The sequence below is a fragment of the Sceloporus occidentalis genome, unplaced genomic scaffold, assembly GCF_023333645.1.
Source record: "Sceloporus occidentalis isolate IW3139 unplaced genomic scaffold, rSceOcc1.0.p SCAF_1, whole genome shotgun sequence".
NCBI classification, from domain to species: domain Eukaryota; kingdom Metazoa; phylum Chordata; class Lepidosauria; order Squamata; family Phrynosomatidae; genus Sceloporus; species Sceloporus occidentalis.
This window is the reverse complement of record NW_028316981.1, coordinates 234,722,370-234,735,021: the sequence shown is the minus strand read 5'-3', so window position 1 is coordinate 234,735,021 and position 12,652 is coordinate 234,722,370. Positions and strand designations below refer to the sequence as shown.

General features: G+C 39.5%; 1 protein-coding gene across 4 annotated transcripts in view; it reads left to right on the top strand.

Annotated features, from left to right (window-relative positions):
• LOC149323626 (SWI/SNF-related matrix-associated actin-dependent regulator of chromatin subfamily A member 2-like) overlaps positions 1-11,624 on the top strand; it is a 169,212-nt gene extending 157,588 nt beyond the window's left edge. For all 4 annotated transcript variants that reach the window (XM_089490224.1, XM_089490237.1, XM_089490231.1 and 1 more), the window contains 3 exons: positions 6,410-6,536; positions 6,981-7,123; positions 10,713-11,624. In XM_089490224.1, the coding sequence (XP_089346350.1) occupies positions 6,410-6,536; positions 6,981-7,123; positions 10,713-10,748 (306 nt within the window). In that variant the 3' untranslated portion in view covers positions 10,749-11,624. The remainder of the gene's footprint in view (positions 1-6,409; positions 6,537-6,980; positions 7,124-10,712) is intronic.
• The last annotated feature ends 1,028 nt before the right edge of the window (positions 11,625-12,652 follow it).

The window sequence follows — 12,652 nt, the reverse complement described above, 5'->3', positions numbered from 1 at the left end:
TATATACTCGACTATAAGTCAACCTCATGTATAAGTTGAGAGCAGATTTGGGGGCCAAAATTATGGATTTTTATATGCTTCCGGGGGGTGGGGGGAGCTGAATACGTCAAGGGTAAAATTTAGAGGCATGTGACAAAGGATCCAAAGAAAAACTATGCCAAACAACTTACAAAATTCCACCAGTCATAACTGTTTGCATTCACACTAAAGGCTGTATAGATGAGAGAGTAAAAAAAAAAAGGGGGGGGGGGGTCAGTGCTTCCAGGATAGATTACACTCTTGCCTTTTACAGGGGCTAGTTCCCTTTTTTATAAGAGTTAAAGTACATCACTTACATTAACCTGTGGATAAGTCGACTCAGTTTATTGTTTTTGTTTTTTGGTTAATTTTTTAATTAAAACATCTGGACTGGTGGGGGGGTTGTTTGTTTGTTTTTTGCATCTTTTGGTGCCCAGCAGCTACTCCAGATTTTACAAAAGTACAGTCCGTCCTCGCCTTATGTGGGGGATCCGTTCCGGATCCCTCCGCGTAAGGCGAATTCCGCCTATGCTCGAGCCCCATTGGAAACAATGGGGCTCGTGCGCGGCGGCGCGGGCGCGCACGGGGCACAACGGGCGTGCACACCCATTCAATTGAATGGGGCGCGCCGCCCCTTCCGCCCCGCGCGCGCGCCGCAGCTTAAGCGCGTATGCTCAAGGCCGCGTATGGTGTGCCCGCGTATGGCGCAGGCGCACTGTAATTTGGGGCCAAACAAAATTGCACATGGAAACAATTAAAAACCCTTTGCAGGGCTGCAGAATGTTGTTTTGGAGAGCTCCTCCCTCTGAATTCTTCTCCCCAAAACCTGCCTTAATGGTGACTATAAATTATGTATGCTCACTACCAATTATACCAAATGAGTTTAGGGGGCTTAAAAGGGCATGGTGCATCCTATAGCCTCCAGTGCGTACCTTCTCCTGTGTGCAGTACTCTAGTAACTGTGCTGTTTATTGTCAGCCCTCTGACCATGGTTAGTATAACGTCATCTAGCAAGCACTGTAGTAGCTGTGCTTAGGGCCAACCATAGATGGTCAGCTGCAAAGATGGTCAGCTGCAAGAGTGCCATCCTCTCCATCATGACAACACTTTTCTCCCTGCCAAGGAGCTGTTTGGTGGATTGAACAGAACAAGAGAGTATTTGGGAATAACCCTGCCTATGCACTATTCCATCCATCATAATTCTGCTTTTTATCGGTCTATCAAATAGTTATTTGGCCGGCTGAGGGGAGCACAGTTTACGTGGGAAGAAGGACACACAAACCTGGAGAAAAACCCAACAGTTTGGCCCCCATGTAGATTTTAGTGAAGACCTCTGAGGTCTATTAATTTCATGGGTTGTATACATGTTTATTATACCTTGCAGAGAGTGCTTTTTGTCATCAAGGCACACTTCTAAGAACCTAAACAGATATGAAGTCTTACTCATATCAATGGTAAAACTGATCCACCACATGATCCATCCTAATTATCTCATTGATTAGAATTTAGGAATTCTTTTAATTGGACTAAATCTCCAATCTTTAACCTTAAACACTGCAGAGCCTGTATCCCAGAAATAAATAATAATTGCTATTGGGTTGTATTTCCCAGTAGTCTTAATGAACATATTCAGTGTTGAGGAATGATGGAAGCTGCAACTGAACATCTGGAGGGGCATACGTTCTCTATCTAGTCCTCTTCCTTCAATAGGTCTTAAGCATACTGTGAAGCAAAATTCTTCTTTGTGGTCACACAAATTGGTGATCTGTGCCTGCTTAGTGCGTCGTTTGGAACCTTCTAGAGCTGTTATGTAAGCTTTTTGGTGGTAGCCCTGCCCACCCTCCACATAGCTACCCCACATGCATCCCACCTAAACCTTCAGTTCCTTTTTATCTGCCACAGCAAGAGCATCAATAGTAACATTTGTGGAGCTTTGTTTGTTTCACTCACTTGACTCGACCTGTTTTACTTCATTCTTTCAAATCCCCTTGGACTTGGTGTTTTGGCATAGTATTAGTCTTTTGGATTTAGATATGGATTGTTTAATGGCTTGAATTAAGGTTTGTTTTGGTTCTTATTAGTGGTTGTAGGGGACCCTTGGGAGCTTATGCCCTCAATGGCACCTTTCAAAAAATACATATCTCTAAAATCCACAAATGGGAAGACTTAAGTGTCTTCTTTGCTTGGGAGAGGCACATATTGTGAATACGTGCTCTTACTATAGAGATTTTACCCTGCAGGCTAGGCGCAACTGAGAATCTAGGATTGAAGTCCTCTTACACAAAAACACCCTGAAAACAGCAAATCAAGCTGTGGAAATCAGGGCTCGGACCACTGATTCTACCGACATGTCCTCTTCAACTGTTTCAAGAGCTGCAAGTATCTCCTTGACCTTGATGTCTAGTTCCCCAGCTTGCAGTACCATAAAGTACCCATCACGCACATCTGATAAGACCCCAGCTACTGACTACTGATAGGAAGATGACTGAATCTGCTTTGTCCCATAATCAGGCATGAGTTGAATCCAGAAGTGTTACCACTCCAGGAAAATATTTGGAAGTTGAAATACAGTCTGTACAGCACAGGTATAAAAAAGGAGAAGGCTAAACGCAAGGATTGACACCGTTCAAATGATCCTTCACAGGTTCGATCAAAACCGGCTCCGTCACCTCAGCATGCTGCTCCTCCATCCAAACAAACTGGGTCGGTACAGAGGGACCTTTCCAAAATGATCTCTGTGGGTTCTATGCACTCTTCCAAACTGATAGAAATTGTTTCAGTTATTCAGCCTTGGTGTGTTTTCCACACCTCACTCCACTCGGTATATTTTCAGAGGGTGAGATTTTGGAGTCATCTCCAAGACTAACAGTTGCTTCTACACCACCTGCCCAGGTGGATCATACAGTTCCATCTCCTCAGAGTAAGCCTCTTCCTCCTAGCCTGCCAGGTTTTGCCCCACCACAAACACTCGTACCTATTCAGTCATGGTCCAAAACCTACTTGTGTGAGTTATTGTATCAATTTTAAGCTAGATAAATTTCTCAAACTGGGTGTCTTCCACCATTCTGTCAGGACCAATATTATGGGGATCATTCTAGATATCATCAGTCTTACTCTTGGACATACTTAGTCACCATCACATTTTTCCTGTACAGAGAGTATGGACATCCTCATCAGTACTGGGGCTTTGGTGAATATTAATGTCAGTTTCATGAAATCAAATCCTCTCTGCATCAGCATGAACAGTTGAGAAAAAGTTACTCAAGCTAGCATCCTCATTTCCTGTGTCATCTTAATAGAAGTTTCTATCAGCTAATGAGTATCAATATGTTAGGTGTTAGACCCAATGCATTATCTTACCAGCAGTCTCCATTGCTAGGAATATTTAAGCAGTCAGACATGCAGATTTCAGACTTCCAGACAGTCTAAACCCTTACCTCCATATCTGTGTTACCTTATCTCTTGCAGGTAGCTCATAAGTAATTAGCTACACTATCTTCAATTCCTTTCACATTTAAGAAAATCAAGGTATTGTACAATGTTGTAGACACTGCAGTAAAGTGGGTGGTTGAATGGCTGCAGCACAATCTAAGGCAACTCAAAAATGGCACTCTACACCTGTAGACAAGGAAGATAACAAAATTAGACTTAATGGGATGCACGTTCTACTCTTCAGCTGCCCTAACATTTTCATATTCCTGTTTTCAGAAGCTTCCTAAAGAGGACCACAAAAGTCATTGCGGTCCTACAAGAGGGGGTCCAGAAGCTCACCACTTCTGCCGACATTGCTGACTGAAGCAGGAAAGCTCTTGCTGAAACTAGTGCTTCACCATCACACATGGCTGTGTTTATTGGGACTGTCCAATCACACACAATCTACAATAGAGGACTTCCCCTTTAATAAGAAGGATCTCTTTAATACTTACAGTAGGATAAAATGTGCTGTACTGCAAAGAAGCTTGGGTTCCATTTGCCATAGCAGTTTTCTTCAAAATCCAATTTTTCTTGGTATTGATATGCATGTGCTTCCAAAAGTCTGTAAAGTTCTGGGGATGGCTGACAACAGAGGCCTGCAGCCATGCCAGCTTCCTGTTCATCTAAGAAGAGTTCTGTGGCCTCTAGGTGCCAGCCCCAGCACTTTAAGAAGCATCAACAAGAGTCATCCCAGCACAATCTTTTTAGAGAATAAAGACCTTGCTATTGGTCGGCCAGCATCTTTGCACCACCCTTTCATGACAGGCTCCAGAGATTCCTCCATCACCTCAGATTCATGAGTTCTCAACATCATCAGAGGGAAATATGCAATAAAGCTTCTGGAGAACTCTCCCCAGTAGAGGTCTTTTGACCTCCCTCCTTCCTCTCCCATGCTACAGCAGGAGGTGGGGTCCAAGTTGCTCAAAGGAGCTATCAAGCCTATTCCTGTCAGGATGTCTCCAGTTACTGTTCTCCTGTAATTGAAAAAGACAGGGAATTAAGTCCCATTCTGGACCTTCAGGATACAAACTTTTACATACAGCCACAGTGTTTCAAGATGGTCACTTTCAGTTCCATCTTTTCCCATATGCAGAAGGGCAATTGATTTGTTATGCTGGACTTAAAGGGCACATATTTTCACATCACAATCCAACCGTCTCACAGGCATTTCTTCTGTTTCATGGTAGGAATACATAGATACTGTTTTTATGGTCTGCCATTTGCTTTGCAGTGTGACGTGTTTTCAAGTCAGCAGAGCATTGTTCTGTTTCCTTACATAGACATCTGGTTGATTGTGACACATATACGCAACCAGCTCCTCTTGTATATTTGTCCTATTATGCAACTTCTAGATATGTTAAATCTCATAGTGAATTGAGAGAAGTCTCAGAGCCATCTCAGTACAAAAGATTCGTTGGAGCCATCAAAGACTCCCAAGCCCAGGGTATGTTTTTTCCAGATGACAGGAACCTCACATCATTCAGGACATTGTCTTGCCAGCATTGATGCAGAACCCTAACTGAGATTTGGAACAAGCACTTCATTGCTTTGATGTCCAGATGTCCTGCTTTTTATATCAACAGGACAGTAGAATTCTGGAAGTCTCGGAGGTTTTTGTTTGTTACTCTTAGAAGAAAGAAAGACTATTTGTTTCTTCGCAGTGCTTATTGAAATGAATGGTTTCCACCATTTACATCTGGTTTATGGCCATAAAGGACCCATTGTGGGTGTGCATAGCCACTCTACAAGAGCCATGGCTACATCATCTGCTTTTTTGTGTAGAATACCATTGGATGACATGTATAAAGCAGCTACATGGTCACAACCTTTGACTTTCCCACTACATGATAGATACAAGGTCCAGGGTTGATTTTGCTTTTGAGAGAACAATGCTGTTTTCATATCTTGCATGACATTCCTGTCTCTTATGGTTAGTAGCTTGCTAGTCTCCCATTTGTGTGAGTCAAAGAGACGACAAAGAAGGACAGCTTTCATACCTGTAATTATCTTTGAGTGATCATCTGTGAACTCACACAACCCCACTCATCCTCTCTTCATCGTGTCCTGCCTTACTTTTGATTCTTAGCTGCTGCCTCAACATCCACAGGAAGTGTGTAGGATGGCCATGCAGTGGGTGGACAGGGCTACCACCAAAAATGCTTACACGACAACTCTAGAAGGTTCCGAATGATGTACTGTGCAAGTGCAGATAACCCATTTGTGTGAGTTCACAGATGATCACTTGAAGAACTGGAGTTGCAGGTATGCAGTCTGTCTTTGCTGGAGTAAATCACTATAATGAGGGATCTAATAAGTGTGAACTATGATCAATCAATACAAGCACAGTCTTAAGCCATGGTTAAGGCAGTTGTGGGAAGGATAGAAAATATCTAGATGAGAATATGCGGGCTCTGAAGGAATGTCCTCAGCCTGTTCATATCTCTTAGCCATAGATAAAAGATTTGGAGTATGATGGTGATAGCTGTTCATATTTCGTTGCAAAAAAAAATTGTTTTTATGTAATATGAGTGTTTTTTTACTGTTAATTAAAATCAGAAGAGTGTGTTTGTTTCTACTGTATATATTATTAGACTGTAATCTAAATCTTAATTAGATATATTCATTGAAGAATTAATAGCATTATGTATATTTTTAATAAGTGGTGCTTGAAATTTGAAAATTCATATAATTCATTTTGTGTTGGGTTGTCACTGAAGGATTTTTAAAGCCTTCATTTAGTGCATAAAATTAATATTGGCATTTCCTGTAAAATTCATGCAACAAGACTTATGACTTGTAATGGGGGGAGAAAAGCCATTGCTCTCTGTGGGTTTGCATAGAAAATAACATTCCATGCTGTGAATTCTTGATGAAGCACAGCTTGCAATTCTGATGCAGGTTTCCTTTCATTCTACAGATCTATGAGGATTCCATTGTTCTCCAGTCTGTGTTCAAAAGTGCACGGCAAAAGCTTGCCAAAGAAGATGAAAGTGAGGAAGAAAGCAATGAAGACGAAGATGAGGAAGATGAGTCAGAATCAGAATGTAAGTTCCCCATGCAAAACTGAACACAAGAAACTGGTCTCAGAGTATGTAGTTGCTTTTGACCAGATTAAAAGGTTTATTTCAGGCTTTCCATTCTGAGTAGATCTGGTTGAATGTCTTGTCCTTGTCCAGCAGAAAATATCTTTTAGGGATCCACTAAATTTATGCTTCATCTAGTGCTTATTCTGGGGAGTCCTTTTTCCTCTTCCCCAAACCTCGGAGACCCATAGAAGAGAATGAGGATATGATCTTAACAGGCACTCGTATTCATACCATTTCAAGCAAAGTGATTTTGAAATGTGAATTGTCTCCTTTGTAGTTGTGTATTTCAGAATAAGCATACAGAGAGGTGATCCTTTTTTGAGTGGGATTTGTCTGACTGTTTAGAAGAGAAAATACATAGTCTGGTCATTTACTCTCTTCTGAATGCTTACTCTTTTTCAGCCAAATCTGTAAAAGTTAAGATTAAACTAAATAAAAAAGATGACAAAAACCGGGACAAAGGGAAAGCCAAGAAGCGGCAAAGTCGGGTAAAAGCCAAACCAGTTGTAAGCGATGATGACAGTGATGAAGATCAAGATGAAAATGTAAGAATTGTTTTCAGAAACAAAAATAATTTTTCCAGTGGTTTCCTCTAGTACAATTATAATTGCATTAGGGTGTGTAAAAACCAGAGAGAATTGAGTTACAGCATTTATAACTTCATCTATCTATATTCATAGAAATCCTGCTTTGTATTTGGATTAAATGTCTTGGACTAAAAACAACAACAACCCATGCAGCCCTTGTTCCAAATGTCAATGTGGGACTTGCTGTTATATTTTTCAAAGTGCAGACTCCTTTGATACATGGCAAACTATGGGGAGACTGAGTCAAAAGAATAAGAAAAAGTTAAATCCCACAGAGCATGTCCAAGCCTTTAGAATGCCTAAGGTAGATCATTAGAACTCAGCCAAATAATTTGCAGTTAAATTTTAATGCTGAAATAGTATACAGTGCGTCCGTGCCATATGCGGGTGCACTATACGCAGCTTCAAGCTTACGCTAAAGCTACGTGACAATAAAACATGGCACATGCACCGCAAGGTGCTGCAAACATGTGCCCCATTGTTTTCAATGGGGTGCAAGCATACGCAGAATTCCTCTTATGTGGGGGGGGATCCAGAATGGATCCCTGCGTAAGGGAAGGGCACACTGAACAAGTTTGTATTGATTTTTTGTATTTGGATACAGTGCGCCCTTGCTTTACACAGGGGATACATTATGGACTCCCCCGTGTAAAGCAAATACCGCCTATGCTCAAGTCCCATTTAAATGAATCAGGCTTGTGCATGTGGCGGCATGGCAGCGAGCAAGTGCCACAGGCACACACCCCATTAGTCCCTATGGGACATACTGCCCCTTCTCCCTGTGGAGCTTTCAGCATATGCTGAAAGCCGCATAAAGTGCACCCACATATGATGTGGGCGCACTGTAATAGTAATATCATAAATGTACTAGTATAAATGACAAGGAAAAAATTCTTGTGCTAAATTTTATTCTGTGTTGAGTATCCAAAGAATGATATGCTCCACAAATTGAATTTTGAACTTACCCCTGTTCTGAATAGCAAGCTTATTTTGACATTCAGGGGCATTTGAAAAAAAGGTTGTGATGTAAAGCATGTGGACTTGATGGTTTAAATGAAAAAGTTGGAACATACATACACACCACAGGATGTAGGTTGCTATGTTTATCCCAGTTTAACCCCTTTTGTTTGTGTTACTTTTAAAGGCAGGCTGAGGCTATGCTCCTAACACACTCACTCGTAACTAAGCTCTAGTGAAATCTATCAAGTTTTATTTTTAATAAATGTGGCATAGGATCAGAATTGATTGGCTGAGTCCTGTTTACATTTATAAGGAACTTAACTTAATTGAACTTAACGATACTTCATTCCAAATAAATATGCCTGGTATAGGCCAAAAACAAGGCAGGTAAAATATGTCAGTAAAATCAAGCATAATACCTTGCTGGAACACATTTACAATGGCCTGTCTTAATAAAAATGTTGGTAATTGTGTAGAAATATATCATACATGGAATGACAGCCATTCTTTGGCAAGCAATGCCACAACCTGGAAACAGACACCAAGAAACAGGCCTCATGAATTTCTGCCAAATGTGATCCTGATAATGCCAAGACAGAAAGAACCTCCTGAATGTTTTATAACCAGGGAAGATTTGTAAATACAGATTTTAAAATATTGTGGTCCCTGGTCATATTATAGGCCACAATGAGCACTTCAAATTTATCTTTGGAAACAAACCAGGAGACAGTTAACCTGCTGTAAAATGGCCCCTAAAACCAGCCTCTACCAAAAGCCTGACCACAACTTTCTAAACCACTTGAGAGTTTCCAAACATTTTTAAGAGGTAGATCTTTGTAGAACATGTTATGGTAGTTCAGATGAGATGTAACTGAAGCATTTGCCACTTGGCCAGATCTATTATTTCCAGTAATGGACACAGTTGGCACTCTGGTTTTAGCTGTGTAAAACCTCCTGGACTACAACCAACACCTAGGTATCCCTATTCATCAATAATTTAATGTGTTTATTTATGTGATTTATTTATTTGATTTCTGATAGTTTATTTAATTGAGTCCCAAACGGGAGTCAAAGTAGCTTACAATATAAAACAGAACATGTAAAACAGTATGGAGTATAAAAGTTTTAAAAAACATTAAATCACATTCAATTTAAAAGAGTACTTTTAAGACATTAGCAATTAAAATAATTAAGACACTTAAAATACATACAGTCAGTCCTCCATATCCACTGATTCAACCATCTGTGGTGTGAAAATATTTTAAAAAACCAAAAAAGCAAACCTTGACTTTGCCATTTTATATAAGGCATCATTTTACTACACCACTGTATTGAATGGGACTTGAGATTGGAAACCTCTAAACATATGTTGGGCCCAGGAATTTGCTTTCAGTACCAAAACAGATCTTAGTCCAGCCACAGAATCTCCAGGTCCCCCACCCACACCCAAACTTTTTTACATCTTTAGCAGGTTAATTTAGAAGTGCAGGAGGGGAAGTAAATCATAGTTGTCTTTGCTATTCTTAAACAGTAAGAAATTAGAGATTGCTGTGATTAAACTGTAAATCACCCAGACATTTACTAGTGTGTTCCAAATTCCCTTGTGCCCATCCTGGCACTTAACTTCTTTGAAAAAGATTCACATAGAGGATAGACTTCTGAATCCTCTCCCTCCATTCTGAATTGTAGCATAATCAATAATAGTAACAAGTGCCTTCTTACCGATCAGCCACACAAAATACATAAATTCATCCTGCCTGAAAAAAGTTGTGCAGTTATTCAATCACAATGTCTGATATAATCTATTTCATCTCCATATATGAAAACTCATGCATACATTTGTATTTTGTTTTGCCAAGCAATATAGCTTAAGCAATATGCATTTAACTTCCTGCCATTTCTAACCTTTTCCGGTTCAAGACATATTTAGAAATATGATTAAGTCCCCTGACATCTTTAGGAATTAAATGCTCAGACAGCATTTATTTCACCAGGAGATGAGTGTCCAGTTATCTCTGAATTATTTGCATCTCACTTATAGTATGTCTATGGTACTAATGTATAGTATGTTGTAATAATTTCAAGGACACAGTGGTTTAGTGGTTAAGATGCTGACTCTGATGACTGCAAGGTTGCCAGATTGGCAGTTTGAAACCCAAGCACTGTGTGACAGAGTGAGCTCCCATAACTAGTCCTAGCTTCTGCCAACCAAGCAGTTTGAAAGCATGTAAAAGTGCAAGTGGATAAATAGGTACCACTTTGGTGGGAAGGTAACAATGTTCCATGCAGTCCTGTTGGCCACATGGCACAGAGTTGTCTCTGACAACACTGGCGCACTCAACTTAGTAATGGAGATGGACACCATTCCCTACAGTCAGACACAACTAAACAACGTTATCAAAGGGAAAACCTTTACCTTTTGTAATAATTTCTCATTTTTACTTTTATACTATTTGTAATAATTATAGTACATCTTTCATAATTATCGTATGCCTGTGGCAATGATTTCTTTTTTATTTTTAATGCTTACACACACATAGAACGCAATCCCTCTAACCTGCTTTCTCCTTCTCCCTCTCACATCTAGGACCAGTCAGAAGCAAGTGGAAGTGATGATGAGTGATCCAAATGGTCAGATGTTCTTAAATGAGGAGCTTTCTTCTCTTCTCCCATTTTATACCCAGTGGATTCACTTTGTCGAATAGGCATTGGGGTGTTTCTGTATTCACATCATCTATAAACTAGCTTTAGGATAGTGCCAGACAGACGTATGATATCATAATGTAAAAAAGGAAAAAAATGTAACATACTGTGACCAAAAGGGCCTCAAAGTTAAACATTTTAAAAAAAACCTTTTGATGGAATAAACATGAGTTGATAGTATATTTCTATGGTTCGGGTTTAGCTTACTAATGGTTTGACTATTCCTGGTTACAATATTTGATTAGATGCTAGCAAATGGCATCAGAAAGATTATTAAAAAAAACAAAACAATGTCTTTTGTAGCATTGCTAACCAGGAGTCATTAAAAGCAACTGGTGATTTTATTTTTCATCAGGCAATTTTCAAGTTTTCATTAGTTATGTATTTGTTTTTACAATGTGGTACATATATGCAATTTTGTTTAATAGCTTCTAAATGTACAATAGCTAGCCTCTACCCTGTCATGTCCCATTCATTGCTTCACTTTATGCTCAGTGATCTCTTGAAAAAGAAATGCTTTTTGAACTGTATACATGAAATTTATGTCTACTGTAAACTTTACTTTTTCTCCTCCCCCTTACTTGCTCCCCCCCAATCAAAAATGTTGGATTTTTAATGCTGTTGAATATTGCAATCTATATAGTATAAGGAATGGCTTCTTTCATCAAATTATCTTTTGTGTTACCAATTTGGTTTGCCACCTTTCCCCAAAGTGTACTTAATCTTTGCTTTCTTTGCACAATGTCTTTGGTTGCAAGTCATAAGCCTGAGGCAAATAAAATTCCAGTAATTTTGACAGGTGTGTCACCAGTTTGTTTGTTTTTTAAACAAAATGCTGTTGCAGAAACTTTGGGTTTTATCTTCACTTACATTTGCTGACCCTAAGGATATCCTGAGGTAGATCATTTCTGCCAGCTTCATCAACATCTTGTAATTACTAGAGAGCTGTTCTAAAGCAAGGAGGAATTGGTATCCTTTGACCCTAGAAAGACAGTTGCCTTGGTTAACAGCAGGCCAGCAGGCTGTGTATAACATGACTGTGCACAGAACGTCAGGTCCATTCATGTACTACAAAATGTTATTTGTTTTGAAAAGTCTGTCTTGGTAGGTCAGAGTGTAGAATTTGCATAATGATCTTGCCTCTGCTAGGTGACATGAAATTTTACTTTTTAAACCTAGCAATTTGGCTTATCTCTCCTATCATAAAAATTAAGACTATTAAGGTAATAGCATAGGTTAGAACATCTACCTTAGAAGAAGGTTAATCAAAATTATGCAAAGCTAATGTTTTAACTAAATGTGACCGCACAAGAGAATATTTCTAGTTGACTGGTATGTTGTAACTTGTGAGTCAGTATGTTGTAGTAGTTTGAATGTTGGACTATGACTCTGGGTTTGAATCACAACAGAACAATTTTGTAACCTAGCCAATGACTGGCTGCAACAAAAAAAAATTGTTTGAAAGGCAGATCTCTTTTTTCAAACACAGTCTAAAAGTGAAAGAAAGAGACCGCATTAAACTAAAGTGGGCCCTTGGTAACCACTGGGGTTCATTTCCAGGATCCTCTGTGGATACAAAATCGATGGATGCTCACATTCCATTATATGAAATGGTGTAGCAAAATGGTGTTCCTTATATATATAATGGCAAAATTAAGGTTTGTTTTTTGAAATTTATATCTTTTTGGACAATTTTGAAGCCATGGATGGTTGAATCCATGGATATGGGGGGAGCTGTAAACTTATAAAACTTAAGGATTCTAAAGTCCTGGCCAGATTTATTATTGATCACTACCAAAATACCCAGAGTGTCTGGAGGAAATG